We start from the raw sequence: 25134 nt of genomic DNA, 5'->3' as shown, positions 1-25134 counted from the left end.
ATAGATATTACCACTGGGGGAACGAGTACAGCTTAGTGTGCTTGCAAGTGGGGGAATGGACTTATGTTTATAATGATGTGATACATATATACTGATAGTATGGCATACTGTTGCAGCAGAAAATGTATTAATCTATTACATTTCCTACAGTGAGCCCTCTAGACATGTCATTTTCCCCCCTCCTTTCACAGTATTAACAGTACACATGAGACAAATTAGGTCTTTTGTAACTTGATTTTAATTCTGTCCTGATCAAGCATGTATCATCATGTATGTGTCTCAGCCACCTGACCACTGGGGAGATCAATTGGTAAGTATTGATGGAGCCATTGCCACTTCCACTTGTCTTACCCTACACACAGTGAGGCAGTGATTGTCATGAACTCCTAAATAGGGCAGATTGCACTAGTGCTTAAAATTCTGATCATGCTCAGACCTTCTGTCTAAGTTTCACTTTAACGCTGTCCCAGCCCTCTGCTCATTAAAAAGGGAGGATGGCCCCAAGGTTTAAAGTCAGAAATTGATGGCAGAATCAAAATGTATGCTGCCTCTAATTGACAGTCTAGTTCACAGCAAACTACATCATCTGTGTCTATTTTATTTATCTTTTTGTCAGTCCACATACACTGCCAGATGCCTTTGATGACCTACCGTCATTTTTGGGGGTGTTTTGTTGTATAATGAGATGAGCTCAACAATTCATTTTCATGAATGTATAATTTACAGGGAAACAAAAGGTGCAGCACAGGTTGAGCTTCTTCAACAACACTGAATTTGCTGCAGCATAAAGACCTGTCATTTGTCTCTTGAGAGCTTAAAGCTCTCTGATTGCTATACTGCTGCTTCGCTCTTGGCTGATGCATTCAGCCTGGATAAACTTCTGATTTGAATGTTTACTTCATAACATTATGTCTTTTGCATGGCAACAGCCCTTTGTGAATACAAATTTGTGACGTCAATTGACAATACACCTGGTTTACTTTTTTTTTTTTTTTTTTGCTCATCTTTGAAAAACCTTACAACTGCCAAACACAGTCAGAAATTAAACTGGGCTGCCAGTTAAAGGGCCACATCTGTGTTTTTAGTCTTTGTGGTCAACCACCACACAAGCAGAGGAATAAATATGTTTGAGAGGGAGTAGATGTAGTTTAGCTCTAACCAGTCATGCGTAATACAGTATTGAGCTGGTATGATGCTGAGGTCCATGTCTGCTGGAGCTGCCCAGAAAGATGATAAAAAATGAAGAAAATGACCTCCATCTGCTCACCATATTGTTGAGAATGTTTTTGAAGGCCAAAGCCTTAAATTACCTTTGCTCAAGGGAAACTGAGAGGCATAATTATCTCCAAAAAGTCCTCGGAATGGAGGGAGATTTATCATGCAAAGCAGGGTCCACAGATGTTCAGTGCTGTAGAGTTTTCAGTGTTCGAGAGCAGGTGTAGTACAGGTTTGATTATCTGTGATGTTGGCTTATATTCCCCAAACAGGTGTGCAGGGAGCTGAAAACCTGATGAAATTGTGTTTCTCAACCTGGCCAGCGTAGTGGGAAAGAGAAGCAACTCAAGCAATTATGCAGGATTGTGCAAGCCAAATTTAAAACAGTGTACTGCTCCTACCAGCAACTAAGTTGTTTGTTGTCTTGCAGAAAATGTTAGACAGGTTTAAAAACAATAATAGATTATAAAGTGCTTATAGCCTGTTAAAATGTCCTTTTAGCTTCAAAATGCACATTTAGGTTTTAGCCAGTTTGGCATGATCATTTTCTAAAATAAAAACACATCTCAATCCCACAATTTCCTATAGTTCCATCACATTTCAAGGGAAGCATTTTTTAAAGACAAAAGCTCTTTTCAGTTGATAAACCTTGTGATGCTGATCTCATTTTGATTCATTAGCCTGTCTTAACAGACAAAATAGATGGGGCAATTCATCCTTTTAATTATTAACAGATACAGTGACAAATGGATAGGAAATACAACCTTCCCAGTATTAGCTGCCCAGTCTGAACTGAAACTGCCGTTGACCCCAAAGGGAAAAAGGGTCTAGATTTTTTACTCATCAGTCACCTGTCTTGTCAGCCTGTTTGGGACTTTCTGACCCTTTCACAGGCTACAAATGTGGAAAACAAGACTTGTGGCAGAAGGTCAGAAAGCTGAATCGCCTTGATGGAGGGGTCCTCTGTTTTCTTTGAAGGAGAGGGACTATCTAAATCTTGGGATTACTTTCTACACTGCCCTAGAATTTGATGGTAACTTAATTTACATGTGCGAAGCATATGCAGAAAATTTGGAGGGGATGAGTGAGTACAGGTCAGTGTTGTCTACTGGGTTAATGTTGTATAGGTTCATTGGATATTAGATGCAGCTGTGACGGTACAGAGAAACCACCAATTCATCTGTTTTTAATGCTTAGAGCTCTGGGGGGAACGAAGTGCGTGACTCTTTGAAGTACGGATGCTTAATGATTATAAATACTATTGCTAATATTTTTGAAGATCTCTGAGGGCTCACTGGTACACTCTGTATCTGGAGTAGGGTTTAATGTCTGCTGTCTTTGAAATGTTTATCATGTTTCAGTCTACCTATCTATACAAAGCTATTAGCTATATGCTTAAGTTCTAATTAGGTGGATATCTAATGAATATCATTTGTTAGTCATTTAAATGTCCAGATAGCAATACCTTTTGATATTGAATAGATTTTAAAAAATAATTTCTAATTCCCAAGACTGACTATCAGAAGCACCATAAGTAATCATAATAGAAACAGGTTGTAGACTTTGTTTTTCGTTCTTTTCCAGTCTTATCTATAGTTGAATTTTATTTTACAGTCACATCCATGGTAGTGTTCATTTCGTATTTTCCATGCTGACAGTATGAGCTAAGCAGGTCTGACTGTCCTTTCTAATTATATTCAACACGAAAATTCTCACTGCTGGATATACATTACACTGCCACGGAGTGTCTGCAGCCATTTCATAGATGACTGGAAACTACTTTCTCACAAATTTGTCATTGTTTTTAAATGCCTAAACCAGTGCAAAATTCATTCATCCAGCACTACAGACTCTGTGTGAGAGAGAGAGAGAGAGAGAGAGAGAAAGAGAGAAAAAATCCTTAATAGAGATGTGTGGAAACAGGTGAACGAACCAAGTACAAGCCTTCTTGCTTAGCCTACAGTATGCTGACATGTCACACAGCGCAGAGGTGCCCCCTGCTCACCTACTCACTTTATCATCTACACATCTTGGCACAATTGTGCCACTTCAGCTCTGCAGACTTCTTAAAGCCTTTACCACAGGGGCTAAGGGAGAGAAGTGTCATGAAAGATCAGGCCTGGATATCTATGTTTCCTTGAAACTGCAATTTCTGGCTACACACAAATACAACTATAAACATGCTTTAAAAAGAAAGTGTTTTGATCGAAATAATAACATAACAAACTACGGCTAAATGATTAGGGCTTCGTTAAAACAAAGACTTTCAGATAACTCTTTATAGAACCTACAGTATAGGTGAAATCATCCTGCGATAAATACTAATAGTTCTTTTTGTTTTATTTATAAAGTATTTTTAACTCTTGAACAATAGGTATTTTTATCCAGTTGTTGCACTCAGGAAAAGTACAAATCACAGTTTATATTAAAACAAAGGTTATTTATGTATTTTATGCTAAAATATGCATACTCACATTAGAACTTAACCCTTGGGATAACTAGCTGTTACACCATGTATGAAAAAAAGACCCAGTAAGCCAGATGATTAATGAGCTACTTTTGGAGCACTATGGATTTACTGATTTTAAAGCTCAATAGATGCTGAAACTGTGTGGCAGAAGTTCCAAGAACCGTACAGCTGCTGAGTGCATAAAACACGTGGTTTCTTTTATAGAAAGACATGTGCACCTAAATGATATTTGAGCTGCAGTTCCAACGTGCAAGCCAGGAGGAAAGCCAACATTGCAGGTGCACGGGACAAGAGGCAGACAGTACAAATCACAGCTCTTTCTCCAGCAAGCGTGATAGGGTAGCACTAACTGCTATAAAACAGTAATCTGGAGGCTGATGAACTTCATTCAGCACAGGGACCGATCCTACTCAGCTGTGTAATTGTAATGGAAATTGGCCAATCAGAAGGCAGCGTTGCAGGCAGCCTTTCAGGAGTCTTGTTCCAGCAGGCTGGGCAAAAAAGAGGAGAGTTACAAATAATGGGTTCTTCGTTCTGCCTCTGCTTGGGGTTATAATCATCTGGTAATAAATATCTAAACTCGGATAGCCAAGCCAGTTTATTACAGAACAACTTCTAGCTGTCTGTATGTTGCGACATGAAGCTCATTCTGAACAGCTGTAGTATAATAAAGATATGCAATTATCATAATTTGACAATTAGCCTGCCATCTAGTTCCAGTTTGAATGAACCCTTATAAATTGTGAAGTGAATGAAGGACTGCCTCTCTCAGCTGAAAAGTTTCACTGCCACAGGTACTGAGGTGTACTGAGGAATAAGAACTCTCACAGCTGCCACAAAGACTCCAGGCAAATAGCAGGAGTTATTGTGATGTGGCTTACAGAAAGGTCATGTTTGGAACCATGCAAAAGGTCTCTTGGCAAAAAATGAAGCAGAAATAATCCTGTTTTATTTCACGACTGACTGCATGTTAATTTCTGCTAAGGTTAAAGAAGAAATTTCTAGTTTTACATCATAACAGACATTCTCATTTAAGCTGCTTGCCACTGTGGAAGAAAGGTCAGTTCTGAGCCACTATAGTAGCCAATCAAAACTGTGATTGTCATTATCTGATAGTTGTATGTTATGTCAGACTGAAGCTGTCTGATAATTAGAAAGAGTCTTACTAAGTGCAGGAACACCTTTCACAGTATTGTTGCCTGCTAACATTTCCTGAAGAGAATTTCAACACATTTTGTTTAGTGGGCTATCAATATTGTTGTGTTGCTTTTTATAAGCAAAAGGCTGAATAACTTGTTTTAGGATTGGAGTATGCTGTAGCTGTATTGTTTATTTTGTAGTACAGTACAACCTCGCTATAACGCCCTTCATTATAACGAACCTTCGGCTATAACGAATCTGGCACCTGGACCCCAAATAAAAAAATAAAAAAAACAAACACACACTGTCAGCATCCTGGTCTGTATGCACGGGAGACGCCTCCGCAGTGAAGTCAACTCTTTTGCCTTAATAAAAAACGTGCGCTGTGTTTCTATGCCTCTGAAACAAAAATAATGTTATATTACAAAAAAGCTGGGAACTATATTGATCATTTGAAAAAAGGAGTAACGCGGGCATATCTCTGCCATGAATATACGTTGTCAAAACCCACTTTTTTGGCTTGTTAAGCAACCACGCGGCAAAGCAAAATTGATTTAAGAAAAAAAAAAAAAAACAACGAAAAAAACATGAGGATTTGATGAACTTTTCATGTCAAACTTTTCATGTCGGGATTATTTGGAATAAAATTATCAGTTTGGGATTCTTGCATGTTGGATTAAGGTTTGGTGCACTTTGAAACAATTTGTGTCAGATTGATTTTGAATAAATGTTCAGCTTCAGTTCGGGATTTGTGCTTTTTGTACTGCGTTTTAATTCTTTAACGAACAGGATAAAGCAAAGGCAGAATACTGCATACATGAGAGGAACAGGTACATGTAATTCTACTTTTATTCACTATATCATTTCATTAATTTACTGCAACATTTTATCGTTCCTTTTGATTGTCCTTTTGCTATAATGAACCCCTCGATACAACAAACAAAAGGCTTGGACCCAAACAGGTTTGTTATAGCGAGGGTGTACCATATTTTATAGTGTTCCATGTTGTGTTAGTTCACATTACATGTAGTTACAATAAGTGCTCAATTATTAGTGTCAGTATCTTTTAAGTTTATTGAAGAATAAGCAGACTGTAAGCAGTTCTTAAGAGGTGTGAAACAGAAGAGATATCAGATATCATGTGTGACATTAAGCCATAAGGATTGAATAGTGCTGTAAGGGAAAACTAGACTGGATTTATCAGTGCAAAATCAATCAATCAATCAATATTTATTTCATAGTGGACCACCATCACAAAGCGCTTTAAATGAACTAGAGTAGGCTTGTGGTTAAACCACCATGGCATGATTTGTGCCTTTCCTACTGCTTGGAATCATTTGTACTGAGCAGAGACAATAGTTCACAGGTCACTCAGTTTGTGTTTTGTGTCGGCAGTGCATAGGGCTATCAGCAGCTCTTAAGTCTCCCTCTTGTTCTGTTGCCAAACCACCTTTTGAACTGATAATAAAAATCTGACTGATGTAACTCTCCTCAGTTGTGCTGACCCATCTGCCCTCCTCTTGAGGTTGAATTTGTAGTCTAGACTGGGAGACCAAGACAGGTAGACAGTGTGGGTCTAAATGAACTCAAATATTTACGAGCAGCACTGATTTGGAGAAGTAAATTTAACACCAGGTAGGATGAACTATTTAGTAAGTATTACTGACCTTCAGCTCTTCCGTGTAAAGAATATTTGATTGATTATTGTAGCAATTGTCTAGTTAAATAAGATAGTGTATTTGTGGGTGTTTATAGGTAATTGTCCTTTTTAGCAAATTTTACTGTGGAATTGTCGTTTATACTAAGAAGAGAAAAAAGAGAAAGACCTTTCTTTCTTGGCCACTGATGAAGCATGTATCAAATAACCAATGTCCTCATAATGAGTTATACCAAACACTTGATAACTCTTAAGAGAGAGTCTTACCAAAGGCCTCCTCCCACTGATGTCTAAGAATCTTTTTTGTCACTAAAAACAGCTGTGCCGGTGTCTACAGACAGCTTTCTCAGTTGTCTCTTAACAGTGCTGTCAGGTTAGGCTCTGTTGATTAATTAATATCATGGAGCCCGTTTTTTATCATGTTTCATGTCTGTGTGTACTTTGGCTGAAGAACCAAACGTCTTTTTAAAAAAAAAAAAAAAAAGAAGAAAGACATTAGTGGCTTACATGCCCCTTGATGAAGTGCTGTCTGAATTAGTGGAAGCTGCTTCTACCCTTCCGGTTTGAATCGTTTACACTTAGTTTAATGTGCAAACGTCAGTTTGTTTAATCAAAGGTGGGCAATTAGGCAAATTCATACAGTGCATTATCCAAGTTTATCATAACCCCATTATTGTGAGTGTATCATTGTGATAATTCTTCCCATGGTGTAAGCAATGCAATATTGCTGACTAAGGCTGGGACCAAATCAAAACTTTGACAACCCGCTAATCACACTTAACAAAACTGTATTTAATAGCTTTTTCTTTTTTTTTTAAGTATCTTATTTCTTCTACTCATAAAAAGAAAACGCTGTTAAATACAGTTTTGTTAAGTGCGATTAGCGGGTTGTCAAAGTTTTTATTTGGTCCGGGCCTAAGTGTCACTGGGCTTTTACTGCTGGTGACAGCCAATTCCTTGAACTGAAATAAAACTGAAGTTAGTAAAATTTCTAAAGGCAAAATCCCTCTGCTTCTTATGGAATATCTGCTGTAACTTGACAATGCACAGATGTGATGGTATGCCACTTATACCTAAAGTGCCAATGTGCAGATGGGATGTGGGCACCATTCTGGCACCAGTAAGACGCATGTTTTGCCAGCCTGTCAAGGATTATTTTAACTGTGGTAAAGAGTTAACATCTGGTATGCTTTGAACATAAAAATAGCATTATTTTATGGATTTAGATAGCCGCCCCTCCATTAACGAAAACCACACTTTAACAGTACGTACTTATGCCATTTTCATGGATTTCATAAGTGGATGCCTCTGTTTGTTACAGTTGTTTCACAAAAATGCATCAATGTGACCAGAACATACCACATGGTTCCATGAAAATGATTATCTGAACCAGACAAGTCAACCTAAAAAAAAAAAAAGAAAACAAACTGTATGTTTTATTTTCATCCTGTCATGGGAAGTACAGCTTCAGTGGCACCACTTCTTTGACGAATCATAATTTAATCTGAAGATTACTTACAGAAAAAAAAAGGAATTGCAAAGTTGTGTTTTGATAGATTTTACTAGTATAACAATATTACATTGATTAGGGTAACATCCAGGTTTAATCAATAAGCTTACTGGAAATGTCTTTCCTTTTTTCCCTCAGGTTCCAAAGAGGGGACTACCACATTGACGTGTGTATAAATGACTACCTGGATGTGTACTGCCCTCATTACGCAGACTCCGTACCGGAAGACAAGACGGAACGATATGTGCTTTACATGGTGAACTACGATGGCTACAGCACATGTGACCACACCTCTAAAGGCTTTAAGAGATGGGAGTGCAACAGGCCTCACTCGCCCAATGGACCACTCAAGTTCTCTGAAAAATTCCAGCTCTTTACCCCCTTCTCTTTAGGATTTGAGTTCCGACCAGGCAGAGAATATTATTATATCTGTGAGTATATTTTATAAGCAGACAACACATAATAAATTTTTTTAAAAATTGACTTCTAACTTTTGAGAATAGAAGCACAAACTTGGTGGTAGGGATTGCAAATATGTTTTTTTTTTTAAAGAATAAAGCTGTAACTGCTTCACATGGGAAATTAAATCTTATCTTAGCAGCCTGGACGTATAGACAGTCATAACGAAATTATTCTGCTCAATCCTCAGCGGTGTTGGTTTGATCTACAGTAACTCACCTGCAAAGAAGAGAGCAAAAGAAAAAATCTGAGACCATTCAGAACACTCATGTTCTTCCCCATCCACCCCATAAGCCCTGTAGCACAAATACATTAAAGAAGAAACTAACCCAGATATGGTATGAAGGTTATCCAGATAACTTTGTCAATGAGGGTCGCTGAGGGATTTGAAACTTGTGTTTATGTTTTAATTATTCCCTTTTCCTTTTGGGGAATGAGTTGTTTGTGAACACCTGTTCTATTAACCTTTCCTGTAAGATCTGATCAGCATAAACTCTGGTGTTTTTTTGAAAGCAGACATTTCACACAACACACAGCACTTCAGTAAGAAACCTCTCTTCTGATAACCAGTTTGCAAATATCTCTTGAGGGCTTTGGAAGCGAGAGCTAAAATGGAAGCCAACGTTGGGCATGCAAGGAAGATGACCTTTAAGATATCACAGGGCGGCAGGGAGTACAGTGAAGCACCTATAGTAAAGGTCCATCGGAGGACTTAGAGTCAGGACAACGTATGGGAGGGATGAGTGAATGTCTTATCCATACACTTAAATATTGTTGCCATCAATCATTACAGATAAGGTAACATTTATAAGACACTCAAGTCAAGTTTTTCACTTTATATTTTCATTTTAAAGTTATGGATCAAAAACAAACATACAATGTGTACAATCCCAGAAACACATTTCCAAGTGACTCGATAGTTCTAGTTGGGTTCAAGAAAGTGATGTGCCCATGGATTAAGGAATCTTTCCTTTATTTCTCAAACTGAGAAGCTACACTGTTCCCAGTATTAGTGTTAAATGTATCAAAGAAACATTTAACGTTTCATATACGTTTCTATTTTATATGAAAATAACCTTAGGCCTTTTCATTGCGTAAAATTCAGATGTTTTACTCCTTTTTAGATTGTAAAAAAGTGTGTTAAATATATTTAATTCCAAGATATACAGTCAAAAAAGTATTTGGTCAGCTTAACTATTTTTCCTTGTTGTATTCAAAACATAACACAAGCCTGATATACAAGTAAACAATTCCAGTTTAGATCATTTTTCAAATAGAATATTAAAACAAGGCACACCAATCATTTTGTTAAACTAGCCACACTGTTCATTCACTCTGATTTTTGTGCTGATGTCATTAAAAAAATAAGCTTGGGCAGTTTATAAATGTCAGCACAAGCTCAAGAGTGAATTACTTTCTTGTTTGTATCTCTCTCTTTTTTTAATATATGGTGTCATGTTTCTGTTCTAATGATATTCCGTGTGTTTGCTACATCTCTTCAGTATAGATTCCACAGAGATTGATGTTATCCTCTTTTTATATAAAAAATTGTCATGTTTCTTGGTTCTCAGCAAAGTTTCCCTGCCTACGATTATATATCTATATAAAGCATGAGCTGGTTATTAAATCGGTTAGATATTTTATTAACTGGTTCTCTGTTAGAGTTTTTATATTTAATTTTTTATGAAGTGTCAGTTGATAGATGACAGTTGAAAGTCCCCTCGCTGAGCTGGGTATTCAAATCAAGTGACATAAGTGATGAATGGTTTAATTCTAGTAAGTTGTGCCATGAAGTGTAGAGTGCTGTGTATGATCATCATCATGTGACAAAAAAACAAAGAGACATAAACAGGAAAACATGGATTATGTATAATGTAAAGTATAAGATGGATATCTGCTAAGTAATATAAAGATGTCTTATCCAGCACCCTTTAGCAGTACATCTGGCACAAATGTTTGGCCTTATGGTTTAACAGAGGCCCAAACATTTCTTATTCACAGACAATTGAGACAATATGCATCAGATGTTGTTGTTTTGGTGATACTGACAGATACAACAAGCCTTGTATCTTTACCTAATCAGTTATTCAAGGACAGTTTGACATTCTGTTCCTGACTTTACCAACCGTTTCAGGACATGCCATGTCAAGTTTTATTTTAAGGGGATATAGGTAAGTGATAATACACTATTGCTATACTAGGCACTTAATAATTTGTGTATTGAAAAGTTCAGAAAACTATATTTATCTATTTATATGCAACGAGTCCAGTCTTTGCTAATTAATCACAGCTGCAATTAAGACTGCATATGATCAGTGTTGCTATATAATATATAATGCCCTTTCTTGTTACTGAATAAAAAAGTAGCACGTTGTATTACTCGTTATATTTACTTCTCTGGTCTTGTCCTGAGAAACAGTTGTTGACTATTGTTTACTATTTAACTGTATGTCTGGTAATTCATTTATTAAATGTGTCAAACAGGTTTTTAAAATGTGTGTAGTATAACAAACAAACAACTCTTAATAATTTATAGTAAATTGTCATCATTACAATATGTGCAACTTTTCACAAGTCATAAGGAGTGAAAAAAAATAAACAAGTTACATAAAGGCTTTTTATAGAGGAGCGTTAGTTGGAAGAAACTGACATAATATATAAAACATTGTGTTAGATAAATTAACCTCATCTATGCACATGTATTCTGTAGATTCATACTATGCATCAATTATGAAGTATTTTTGAGTTTGAGATCTTCAACGCATACATTGTCAAACTATTTAAAACATTCTGTTTATAAATCAAAATAGTCTGTTGTATCACATCACCTGAACTAAAATCTACTTTGAAGAAATGTACAGAGAGACAAGCTTGTTTATTTTTTGCAGAAAGTAACTAATATTATTACTCCCATTAAAAATTGAACGCATTATATTATTGACGTTATTATTACAGTAACGCGTTACTTAAGTAACAAGTTCCCCCAACTCTGCATATGATGCTTTGGTTTTTACACTCGCTATGAATACCTGGATGTTAGAAATAATCACTGTACATTAAGCCTGCTGAGCACATTTCAATAGGTCTTGTCAGACAAACCTAATCACCTTATTATTTTTCAAGTAGCCTGAGTACAATTCTGAGCTTGAACAAAAGGAGGATGGGGCCATGGGTAAAGAGAGAGAGAAATTAACATTAACAAGCCTCTATTTAAAAAGCATTGTTTAAAACTGGCACATGGAACAAAACACTTGTTATGGCCCTTAGATAAAGATTAACAGTTCCAGCAGCTCATTTTAGAGAAACTTGACTTGATATTGTGTCCCATTTTTGTGCGAGGTGTCACTGTAAGGGTGATTTGTTGTCTTTTTGATAAAATTATATGGAGCAGACAGAAGCCTGGTGTAATTCATTCAAACAACAGAAACCGGTTAATCAACAAAAGCGAGCACAGGATAAAATCAAATTGAGGCCATATTTCTTCATTTTTTGGCAGCCTAGGCGTTCAGCTTGAAAAGTAAAATTGTCCATCTAACTGATGAGGCAGCATGATTTCTTATCTGGCCAACATTTTTTTTTTTTTCTATGGAAGAGTGCAGATGTAAAATTTACAGCCCCCAGGAAAATGCGGGGAGCCATTTAATATTCTGCACATCTGCATGCAATTCAGTGGAATACTGTATTAGCTGTCTATGAATAATGGCAAAGAATGTGTGTGGAGCTGACAGGAATTGTTAAGAAGGGGTCAGAAAGGTTAGGGAGCAGGCCTCTGGTTTGAAGAGTAGTATGCATTAGACAGTGAACCTTGGATTCCAACATGCTGAAGGCACCATGTTTTTCTAATATAGTGAATCGGAGGTCTGATTTTAATCAAACAAACTGGAAATCCAATATTGTTAGTTTTTTTTTTTTTCCAAGACAAAATTCAGTCTTGTTTTTATCTAGAACAAGAAATGGAAGTTCATACATACCGTGCTGGCTAGGATAAACAGGGCTTAAAACTAAGACCCAATGCGTTTACTAGCTAGTTTTGTGCTTATGGGTCATTTTGCTTATCTACAGTATATAGATTAGAGATGTTCCATTGCTGTAAATGCTTGAGAGATAAAAAAGGAAGATAAAAAAGGAAGACACTTAAACAAATAGTAAAATAGCAAATTATTACTGGCATGAAACATACAACATTTCCTGTAGAACTGCATACAAAACAGTGACACATGGTTTTGAGTTGAAATGTGTTAGGTCCGTTGTTGTTATTAATAATTGTAAGAATGTAATTCAGTGGACTGTGTTCCCCTTATCTGTCTTTAAGTGGCATTCTCAGACCACTTTGTGGCACTTTCCCAAGCTGTATGCTGTCCATTGATATGTAATCAGAACGTTGGGCAAATTCCTGTTGTCCTTTCGTCTACAGTTAAAGTCATAAAGTTGCTGGTTGTAGACATGAAGCAATCACCCAGGCAAAGTAAAGTTATAACTTTGACCTCAGAACACTTAATAGCAGCTTGAGCATTGATTTTAGATGCCTTTTCAAGTGAATTGCAAAAAGAAATAGTTGCTTAGATTTAAAGTTAATGGTTTAACATCAGCGCTGTCTTACATTTATATGTAAACTTAAGCATTCAAAGTAGAAGTCAGAGGACATGGATAGGAATTGTCAAAGAATTTAGAGTCTCTCCTTTTCTCTAAAATATGCCTTTGGAACTTAACAGATAATACAAGCCAACTACAGTGTTTTCCTGTTCAGTCTTCCATTGTGATGCATACATAATGAATTCATAGTAGATATTCAGGTTTTTTACAGCTCTCCTCACAGCTGTGGCCCTCGTCCCACGCTGCGCGACAGGAACACACTGGCCATTTGTTGGTTAGTTCATATTTCACACTGGAGGGAATAGAAGGCAGGGAGTAGACAGCAAGCGGCAGTTTATCTGCCACAGCATCGGCATCCCTTGACTCTTCGTGTGTATACAGCATCTGCTTAATGATCTCCTTCAAGGCCATTTCCCGTCTCCTGACAAAGGTTATATCATGTCAAGATTTTGTCTTGCGATGGGAAAGAAGGCACTGGTATTAGGTTCTGTATGGCTATGTGCACTGTGTCCAGTTCTGTTTCAAATCAGACTCATACACATAATCTCGCTGCAAGCCAGGTTGACTTCTTTGACATAAAAGTTATTTTGAAAGCAGAAAGAGCAGATCGGATGACAGTTGCTGGGAGGCCAGGATGAAATGTTTTAGTAAATTTGAGAACAGAAAATATTGAAAACAGTGCAATTTAACCCATCCTGAATTTTAAAACTAAAAAATATATTTTATCACTGCCAGCTGTGACTGTAACATACAATTCACAGCAGCACTGAGATTTCATGAACTGCCATAGTTCTGCTTTAAAGAGCAGCCTTCATATAATAGTACTGGGAAGAGTCATAGGTTGTCCAGAGGCACATTTAAAATGTCATTAATGTGGGCAATTGTTGATATTTTGTATGAAGTGAGAATATTATGTCCATATTAGACATTTATGTTTTAAATTGGATAAATTAAGCTAATTTATTATGTCTGGAGTCATGGAGTTAGACATGGTTCTTTTCTTAAAGGTTTTTTTTTTAAGATTGAATTGCTTCTAAATGTCTGATTAATCTTTATTATGCTTCATCCGTGCCAGTGAATGGGTTATGCAGTTTATTTAAAGCTCAATGTTGATTGTCTAGGGACAATTCATGGTCAAATAACCCATCTTTCACAGTTTCTAGGACAGTAGTTCCTGCATGTCACTGCCCTTTGTAGGGTCACTTACTTTATAGAATGAATTGCTTAAACCTGCAGTAGATGGGAACTGGGGTGGCAAGCTTGTGTTCTTACCACTAACAAGACCAATATGCTGCCTGTGTTCCAAATTCATAAAAATGAGCTTGCTTTTGAGAGGATTGACTTCCCTGGAGTACTGCAGTAATGTTTTTTTTTTTCCGCTAGAGAATAAAGGGGTATATGCTCAGTGAATTCCTCTTAAGAGTAATTTGCTCATGGAAGTAATGCAATACTTCCAATAATTCAATAATTCCATGGTTCCAATTCTTAAAATATCACCAGTATTATACAACTGGAAAGAAACAACTTCGCTACAGGCAGGAACAGTTCGATTATGTCTGGTTTTAGAAATGTAATTTATTTGTCAAATGAATTGCAAACATAAATAGTTGCTTTAGCTTTTATGTTAGTCGTTTACCATCGCTGGTGCATTAAAATTTAAATTACATGTACATTTACTCCAAACCCAGTAAAAAAAAAAAAAAAAAAAAAATTAAACTACATTCTCAAAAGACAACCGTTTGCTATCGGTTTGTACTTCACTTGTTGCAATTACTTTTATATAATCTAATATACTGTACAAAAAAAAAAAAAGAATTTAGAGTTAAGCTTTCCTCATCTAACATGCCTTTGGAACACGATGCATGCATACACTTTAGAGTTAAAAAAAAATATATTTCCATCCTGAAAATGGGGTCCATACAATATGTATATGTCTGTATTTTATAAAGTGATTTATTTGTAAACATGACATCCCATCTGATTGTCAAAGCAGACTTTATCTGTAATGGAGTTAAGGATGTCATATTTTATTAAAATATTCAAATCAGTTAAAAAAACCAAAAAAACCCTGATATTATTACAATTTATGCCCACAGTCATATAAATTACCACATTTACACAAGGTTCATTATTGGATATGCTTACTACTACCTGCTTTATTTATTTATTTTTAATTTTCATTTTTTTCATTTTTTATTTGGTTGTACAGTATCTCTTCAGGTTAGGGATGTCCGTCGTAAACTGCTGCCCTAAATAGGGAGAACAGTAATGTAGCTAAGCATCCCAAAAAATGAATATGATATATGATGCATCAGAAACTATTGGTCCATTTGTGAGAAGTGAGAATTAGGAAATAAAATGTTCTCTGTAGTCCTGATATTACGATAAGGCTCATCATGCTCTCCAGCCACAAACTAAAAAAAAATAAGGATGAATCACTTTTGGGTTCATTTATGTGTTGCAGGCTTCTTCAGCCATGCAGTTCATGTAAATCAGGTACTTTTTTCCAAGGAGAATACCAATGACTTCTGCTGCTTTTACCTGGCTCATTTACATACACTTCTTATCCAAAGTAACACATTACAATACAAACTACACTGGGTGTGTGAGAGAGTGTAGGAGGGAGGGAGTGCTTAGCTTCTTTTACCTCTAATAGGCTGTCCTTTTTGACTAGCACAAATTGTGAAATATAGCCTGTGGCCAACATAATGGAAAACTGCAGTTTTAACGCTTCTACACTTGTGCATTTTCTTTACAAAAGGAAGTAAATGCTGATTTTAAAATTCCCCACAGCTCCGAACTGACAAGAGTGTTTAAATTTAAAACACACAGCTGTCGGGGCCCAGATCTAAATGTTACATTATATTATATTGAAGGTGGATGTGAGTCATGCCTTGGATGCAGATCAGCAGCAGCTCATAAATACAGCTGAATTCCAGGGGGTAAATAAAACTAGAGACATGCTACCTAACAAGCTTCATAACCATGCATGGTAGTGAGATTATTTGTTTAGTTTTATCGAGCATTGTTAGTTTCGGGGGGTGGGGGTGGGGGTGGGGGTGTCACATTGTACAGTACATATCTCAGTACTGGGTATGTATTAAATGTGCAGTAGCTATAAAACTATGTAAAATGTAATGACAATTTCAGGGTACCACTATAGAACTAGTTGTGGCCAATATTACTTTTCGGTAAAACAGAAGTGAATAACATTGCAGCTCATTTTGGATACAATGCATTTTTAATAGCTAAGTTACAAAGTGCATATATTTAAAGGGTGGGGTCTGATATTTGCACCACCATGGTAACCAGGTAGAATAGTAAAATACTATTTAGCACTCCAAAAATGCTGCCAGGCTTTGTTAATTTGGAAGCATCCCTTATGAAGAAATTAAGGGATATGCTAGGCTTCTCTGTGTGACATATGTGTCAGAATTTGTAGTGGTGATTTTGCTATCTAAGTGACTTTGAATTTAGTGGTAAAGTTTGAGTGCTGAAAAATCCCTGCACCCATTGCTTTGCCTGGCTAATAGGGCATTCGGTGGATTGCAGTTGTGAATATCAAACATATTTGTACTGTTAAATGTAGAATTGAATTGAGTTGATGCATTTTCCTTGACATCAGAGCTCATCCTGGCTTTTATTTGAAAAGAAGTAGTGATACTATAATTGGAAGTCACTGTTGAGCTGGGAAAAGCTCTGCAGGTCATTGCTTGCATGACAAACACTGGCAGCTAGGAACACCAAGGCTACAGCTATGGTTTGCTCAGAACTGACACTGACTGTGAGAATATGTGAGAAAATGATATATTTAATTTGAAACTGAGCACTTTCAACTCTTCTAATGTTTGGATCCTCAAACTGAATATTAAGAATTGATGTCCGAATGCCCTATTACCAGGGACTAGGAGGAGCAGTTACTACAGAGAGGAATAGTATGGGAATGTGTTTTTTCCATTTACCTAGTGATGCATTAAAATAAAGCAAGTGTGATGGAGTACATGATTTGTAGCCCACGCTTGGGGCTGCAAAATACAGTTGGGTTCATTATTCATTTGGAAACGATATATACTAGTGTCACAGTGGTTTTTAGTATTGCAGAAACAACATGTCTTCCAAATAAAGCACCAAGCTTGGAATGGGCCTTGGTGTTGTCCAGCATTTAACCCTTTGTTATATTTAATATACCACTTGTGTATATAGGACTGAATTAGATCATTATCTATTCTGAACTGGTGTACTACTAATTTTCATTAAAGAATTGCACATTATATCATAATTATCCATCTCTATGTCTCAATCCAACTTCTTTATAAAATGCCACAATAAGCAAGATCATTATAGTTTATAGCACTACTGGTGCCCCCAACTTGCACCTAAAAAGTCTTAATTTTCTGGTTTGTCTCCTTCTCATTCCACCATTTTTTCCTAAATACAACATTGTTTTACAAGGTCTTATGTTTGGGGTTTTCTGATGCAAATCACAGTAATTAAAAAAAACCTGTATTTATATCCAGCTGTAAACTCCAAGTGGCTATAACAAACTATAATGTGGAGTAGAAATATTGAAACCATTTTGTAAGTGGGAGTAGTAAGTAAAGAGGGAAGAAAATGTCTAATCTTACAAAGCTAAATTAGACAGAGTTTTGCATAAAATTTGTATTTTTCAACAACCCTTTGTTTTATTTAAAACGTTCCTGCAGTGGCATTAAATTTAAATCCATAAACGTGTCCCTGTCTAATTTAAGGCTTCACTATGAGCCTCTATCAAGAAGTATAGACAGAAGTTGTGAAAAGTTGTCCCAATTAGAAAGAAAGCCATGTGACATGGTGTATGCACTTCACTTAAAGCCATTCATAACTCACAGCCTGCGGGGTTCACAGGAAAGAGGCAATTTCCTGACTCTACCCACAAACCATAAGCAATATGCCCCGAGCGCACCAGTTTCAGTTTGTGTCAACACTGGAAACCTTTCAGGCTGTGATTTTAGTTTACGGCCAAGGCCAGCTACTGGTTGTACCTAACTGGTTATCAGTTTAATAAGAGAACCCCCCATTACTGCTGAAATATTGTGCACCGTGTTCCAATTGAAACTATTTGTCTCTGTTCTGCATTTCTACATACTGTACAGTTGCTCAGGCTCAAAACGCAGGGAAGCCATCAGTTTGTCTACTACACTGAGCACCCTGAAAAGGTTATCACAAACAGAGGATCGCGTCCTTGAAGTGTAAAATTGGTAATAGCAATAAATGTCCTCCAAAAAGCTTACGTCTGTAAATCACATTTTTTTTGACAGGAATCTGAATTTTGGAAAAAAAAGTGTTTTTTAAATTCTCATACAAACAAAGCTACTTGTAACAACTGTTTCAAAATGTTTTTTTAATGCTTTGTGATAATTACTGGTGAATTAACATGGACAGACAGTTATTCTTTAGAGTAAATACATAAACAGGCATAAAGGTGGTCTTCATGTAGGATTGAATATATTTCTCTATTAATTTCACACTAGGAAAACAGTTTGTCATTTCAGAATACTTTCAATTAAGCAGTAGAACCCTCATAAAAATGCCCTCGCTTTCGGCTCGTGAAGGCAAAGCCCTCTTATGAGGGTTATATTACTATTAGAAAATGGATACATTAAAAAAAATGTTTTCTTTTTGTTTTTTTATGCAACTAGTTTCTGTTACTAATGAATACAAATGTTTTCCTCATTATTCCATGAGTAATGCGGTTTGCTCAGAATTCCATCTGTGGTCTGGTAGCCTTCACTTGGGCTTCATTTTCTGGTTTGTCTCCTACTCATTCCACTATTAAACCAGGTTAAGTGACTTGCTCAGGGTCACACAATGAGTCAGTGGCTGAGCCAGGATTTGAGCCAGGGACCACTGGACCACACAGCCTCCCTAAGAAGAGAGTACCGTGCCTGTGTTGTTACTGTGATATGCTGAAAGAGTTGTTGAAAGTAATCAGACTGCATCCAGTTGTTTAATTTCTTCAACTCGTCATTCAAACCGGAGACTAGTTGCTATTGTGGTTACTGTATTGCCACTAACAACAAACACTATTCTCCATTTTTAAAAAAAAACTTTATTTAATATACTACATTTAAATAGATAGATTCAACATACAGGACAGCAAGGAAGCAGACTAAAGCCCCTTTCACACTAGCACGCCTACCCAGGTCAGGTCGCGTGTTCTGGCTACTCGGGTCACAAGCCCACGTAGTGTGAAACCATGTACTTGGGTCGTACCCGGGTTAACCTGGGTCCCAGTGACCAACCTCAGGAGGTGGGTTGACACGCTTTGACCTGGGTTGAGCCTGACAAAATGCATTACCGCCGTTCATAAGCCAACAAACTAACAAACAGCCACAGCTGCGGCTTCAGTCTACATTGACATATAACATATTTTCTAGCGGACTGATTTGGAACAGCGATTAAACATAGTTTGAAAGGTAACATTCAAGGTCCTTTACCAGAGATTAAGGCCCTCGTATTGACCAAACAGGTTAAAGGAGATTTTCAATCCGTTTTCTAATATTTTAATTATTTTCCCTGTTTTACAGCATCTACTATTGCAGAGAATGGAAGGAGAACTTGCCTGAAACTGAAAGTTTTTGTGCGACCAACAAGTAAGTTGTTTTATGTAAAGCTTGGGAGGGTGGCTTTAGTGCATGCGTAATTGTGCAGTTTGGCACATAGTGGTAAAACTTTATTGATTTATTGAGTTATTTCATCTTTACTGTTAAATCCTGTGCGGTATCTGTTCTGTATAAAACATGTTGTGGTTTTCGTGTTTTTATTATCATTCTTCATGAAAGCTTTTTCCCTGTGATAATATACTGGTTGCTAACTTGTTGTTTCATATGTGAAGAATGTGGCACTCATTGTAGTGTCATGAGCTTTAAACAGTGGGGGTGGGGGGATGACAAGTGTCACTAACATATTTGGCTATTATCTCTATTTTTGTTATAGACAGCTGTGTGAAAACTATAGGTGTTCATGATCGTGTTTTCGATGTTAACGACAAAGTAGAAAATTCATTAGAACCAGCAGGTTAGTATGCTTAGAAAATCTTTTTTAACAAATGTTCCCCTTGTCTGTCTCTCTCCCTCCCTCACTCCCTCTAGTTCTTCAGGGCTGCTCTTTCCCTTCTTGGCATGAGTTGCATGTTAGAACGCTTTGCTTGTGCTGCTGTAAGGGGATGGTAATGATAGCTATGTGTCGTGCTCTTTCAAAGTGTACCGCCAGCAGTGCATTCATATCCGCATGACAAGAAGTATGTTTGTAACACCAGAAGAAAAAAGCAAAAAAGCATGAAAATCTAATCAAGATGCCTGAAATTCATGAACTGTTAGGATGCTACCAATAGTAATATGTTTGGTTTTTCCTTTTTCTTTTAAAAAACTGCAATTAAACTGAACCCCTGTTTCCAATACAGCCCAACCTCTGCATGTAACTAACACAGTGTTTAAACGGAATGTGCTTGAGTGCCCTATGGTGTCATTTAAGACTTTGCTTGCCAATGGACAGTAAAGGAGACAAAACGTGTTTTTATACCACCCATTGTTTCCCCTGAGCCCTTATGAAAGCTTGACAAAGATTTTAAATAGACTACCTAATAAATAATCTTTTATTAAGTTGTCCTATTTGCATTTCATCCTTATTGCAAATGCTTGACCAGTAAGTGTTTGGTTATGTTTTCCTTATTTTTTCTTTTTTTTTATTTCTGGTAAATATACTGAATAGTGTGTTCAGATACAGCTCAAGGGCAGGACTATTGTGAAGTAATGCTTAGTGAAAGATTTTAAAAAACCTGTCTTCAGGTTCTACAAATCTTCTATAAGTCTATAAAGGAACCTGACAAATAACCATTCCACTTCCACTGGTACCATAATTACACACTGAGATACAAAGACAATCTCAGTATCCTCAGTGAAGTATTGCCTTATCGTAGCACTAGTGTACTCAGAATCAGATACTGCTTTTCAAAGCCTGGCAGACTCAGTAAATTGGCATGATTCAGTATTGTAGTGCAAGGGTGAGAAATGTCAAGCTGTTAAAATACGTCCCGTTGACTTTGCAAAACCCTGTTGCATGCATGCCTGCTCCTCCCTGGTAAATGAACTGGTTGCTCTGTCTTTGGAGCATATTTGTGTCTCTTTGTATTTTCACACTTGTCTGTTTTATTGATTGCATGGCACAGAGAGCTATGTGTTCTGCAAGTGCTTCACAAGTATTATTACTAATATGACAAATCAGGAGCTGCTTCAGTGCAAAACAAAAATCAATCAATAGGTCAAGTCACACAAGAAAAAAATGGCTTTAGGTTTTCACCTTACATAAAAAAAATGTTCGCCTCGCTAAAAATAAAAGGGCCAAAGAGAAACCAAACATTGATACTGTTTGCTTTGATTGTTAAAGAAATACATCTCGCATATGTCATGCAGTGAAGTTGGAAAAGCGGTATTGCGCAAAATAATCTAGTTTATCCTAATTAGATCGCTGTAGTACTTGCTGCAGGCTTTTGATCTATTTTAACAACAAAATGCTTTTTAACCCCTCGACTCCTGTGTAACATGTATATTTTCTGTCAAAACAGATGACACCGTACATGAGTCAGCTGAGCCATCCCGCAGAGACAACAGCGCAGCAGATACGCCAAGGATACCACGCCTACTACTGGCATCTGTACTTTTTTTTCTGGCAACGCTGTTGGCATTATAGCGCTTCATGCCCAGGGAGAAGAGCCGGGTCCAGGAAACACTGAGATTCCCCCTTAACGCCTGACCTATCGAGGTGACCTTTTCAAGGGACACTTTTGCAGATATTAAAAATGTCTCTTTCAGTCTGAAATAAAGAATTGAAATTCAAGAAGGAGAGCCAATTCCCCCCAAACTGTAAACTAAGATGCCAAAACCTGTTTGACACTTAGTGATTCTTATTTTCCTGTGCATTATTTCTTGTAAGACCCCCCCCCCCCCCACACACACACACACACAGACAGACCATGTTGGCTCACTGTCGACTGAACTGGGATGAACAAGATTAGTGGCAGATGCAGTCAGTGAGGTGGAAGGAAATTGAACAGGTGCCCAAGAGGGTTTTATTCCCCCATGCAATATTTATACCTTCTCACTCAATACCAGAAGATGATCAAGCGAGGCATTATATCACTGTAGGGCTGGAGGGGTGATATTAAGAATAGATATAAGTCTGTTTCCTCCAGGAGGAAATGTCTTCTGAAAAGTATGCTGAAAATGTGGGTTCTCTTAGAGGGATGGAGCATATTCAAAAAAGTTATTTGTGAAACGTTTGATAAAGAGGGAGAACAAATTGATAGCTCAGGACAAAAAGGTAAAACAAGAGGAAAAAAATAAGCATTACATAGGGAAATCAAATCGGTTAAAAAGCCAAACTTTGGACCAATCTCTCTCTCTCTCTCGCTCTCTCTCTAAACTGTGATTATATAGAATAAATGATTATATGGCCAATTAAGAGCTAGCCTAGAATATTTGTTTTGGGAGTTATTTAATAATTATATATATATATAAAATTAAGCTGCAACATTCCAATTGTTGTTTACTTGCATTTTCAAATCCATAACCATACATACAAACATACATTTTATACAGTTTACTTCAGGTTTAATTCCATATTTTATTTCTAAAAGCAAAAGAATAAATAAAATAATTGCAGTTTATGTGCTATGCAGTTATTTAAAATAGATTAAACTGGAGTGTATACAATGATGCCTATTCCAGATAACTGGATATGTCTAGATGCCAACAAATAGTTGAGAATTGAGCAAGTAAAATTGAAATCATTTTAGTCATCAAAGTTACAAAAGTTACCCTAACTAAAAATAGGTTATTTTTTTTTACAGAAAAAAGGCGTGGAGATTGGTGTGTGTCTACCTACAGTATCTGTGTAACCTGTTACACATATCCTATTTAAAGGTCTGTTTATTTGGGCCTAAAACTAGGGAGATATACATTTATTTCCACATTCCGAATTTATACTGGAGAGAGGGTTAGAAAACTTAGAAAGTAGAAAGCATAGTAACACAGTAAACAATGTGAATCTCTCAAATATGTCAAAACAGGTAAATCCATTGATAAAACCCTACAAACGCATGCCGTTATCCACTTTTCCCAGTTGAACAATTAAAAAAAAAAAAAGAAATACTAGATGAGTGGAAACCCCTTCAGAGCTACGAGAGGTGTTGATTATGTCTATTTTCTTTTATCCAGTACCTACAATGTCTGTCTATTAATGTGACAACAACACCTTCCTACTACAGGAGAGCTTACTGCCAAGGGTGGCTAGCTGTAGAGTTAATTTACCAGCAAGTTAGTTTACCACGCTGAGCTGACATTATGGGATTATCATTTTCTGTGCTTTGGGGGCCTATGTACTCATAGCACACAACTCCTGGCAGCCAATATTTTTCACAAACCTAAAACAGGGAAATAAGGATCAGTATGTTAAGTGGATACCGTGTATCCTGAGACGCAGTCAATAATATAACATCTAGTGTTAGTTTATTAGTACGTTGTTGTTTTTTTTGAAGGGCAAAAGATTAAAAAAAAGACATTTCACTGTTAAAATTCTGTATTATTAGCAAAACGCTGTTGTAAATAGTGTTTGATATTAAAGTATTAATTTGATTCTTATGTCTTTTATAAAATGAACCTCTGGGTAATGTGGAGTATAGAAACCTGTTACGTGATCAAGATAAACAAGATCTGAGTCATCAATCCTGTAGTCCTCTGTGTACTGATGTGCACACTGTAAACACAGATGCAAGTGGGCTCACCTGTGAAGTGCTTTTTCGTTGCCTATTCAAGAAATCATGATCAGAAGAAATGGATCAATGTTTTGTCTTAAATGTTAATGGGTCTAACGTTGAAGCCTTGTTATTCAGCATGTTGGTCCTTAAGCTTAAAAAGTATTTTACTATCTCTTTCCCATGGACAGTTTCTCCCGAAGGATCTTGCCAGTATCATGTGTGGCATGCGCATGGACTTGATTCAGAAAAAGTTTGTTGGTATAGTTTTTGTAAACTTTGTTGAATGTGGATTTTTTCTCTTTTATGTGTCAGCATCTTCATGAAACAAAAAAGGAAGGCTGCATTGTACCTATTCAGAAAAAAAAACAACTGTACATAACCTCTCTGTGTAACGGAAATGAATCTATCAGTTTTCAGAAGCTCGGAAATTAACCCACTGGTCCTTTTATTCTCACCACGTAGCTTTAGTTGCCCACTGTTTCCATTCATGCCCTCTTGTGTGTTTTTATTTTCCTTGAGCGGTGAATGGGCACATCGATTCTCTTTGGCAACACCGAGGTTTTCCCATGCCTTAGTCCGCAAGTTGCTCTAATGTGAAACAAATCTCTATACAATAGGCTTGCTGCCATTGTCTGTACAGTTTAATAGATACTGGCATGTTGGAGGTTACCCATGAGTCTGCGAAATCTGCTTTCCATGCTTACTCTTGACCCCCTTATTGAAGCCACTCATTTTATGTGCATCTGGATATGGAAGTCCGGCTCAGTGTGGTCTTGTGCTCGTACTGCCCTGCTTTAGCAGTTACTCTGCACTTATTAACGAGTGCCGTTTTGACCTGCTTTACAATATATGAGTAAAAAAAAAAAAAAAAAAAAGAAATCCAATCTAAAGGTCTGTATTTGTATATACACGTGTCTGAGCAACTATAAATAAATAAACTAAAGGTGGTCATCATTTTAACAGGTGTCTGTTGATATTTATGTGTCGAATGTCTAAACAAAGTTTACTTGGGTTAGACGGGTCTCCCATTCTGGAAAACACTACAGTAAGGGTTCAAGGTTAAGATTGTGAACGTTTTGAGCAACCATGCTTAAGTGCATACCTAGCTTTATGCCATTGGTTCAGTCACAAACAATGGTCCACAAGTTTTAATAAAAGGTTCCAGTGCAAGATAAGTATGAAACACAATACATGACAACATCAAAAAAGACAATTTGAGGAAAAATGGGGCAAATACCGTCTGCTTAAAACAGCATCTCAAATATGTACAATATATTGCATTTCATTAATAAACCACA

At 36.9% G+C, this 25134-nt stretch overlaps 1 protein-coding gene across 2 annotated transcripts in view; it reads left to right on the top strand.

The window, feature by feature from the left end:
* The window catches only part of LOC117973239 (ephrin-A5), a 104883-nt gene extending 80168 nt beyond the window's left edge, over window positions 1-24715 (top strand). The window contains exons 2-5 of one of the 2 annotated variants that reach the window (XM_059022986.1): window positions 8131-8423; window positions 19611-19676; window positions 20020-20100; window positions 21647-24715. In XM_059022986.1, coding sequence (XP_058878969.1) covers window positions 8131-8423; window positions 19611-19676; window positions 20020-20100; window positions 21647-21771 — 565 coding nt within the window. In that variant the 3' untranslated portion in view covers window positions 21772-24715. The remainder of the gene's footprint in view (window positions 1-8130; window positions 8424-19610; window positions 19677-20019; window positions 20101-21646) is intronic. The other variant, XM_059022988.1, reaches the window with a different exon arrangement.
* The last annotated feature ends 419 nt before the right edge of the window (window positions 24716-25134 follow it).

This window comes from Acipenser ruthenus, chromosome 1 (genome assembly GCF_902713425.1).
Source record: "Acipenser ruthenus chromosome 1, fAciRut3.2 maternal haplotype, whole genome shotgun sequence".
Taxonomy (NCBI): domain Eukaryota; kingdom Metazoa; phylum Chordata; class Actinopteri; order Acipenseriformes; family Acipenseridae; genus Acipenser; species Acipenser ruthenus.
The sequence above is the reverse complement of the archived record's forward strand: the minus strand, read 5'-3'. Positions and strand labels throughout refer to the sequence as shown.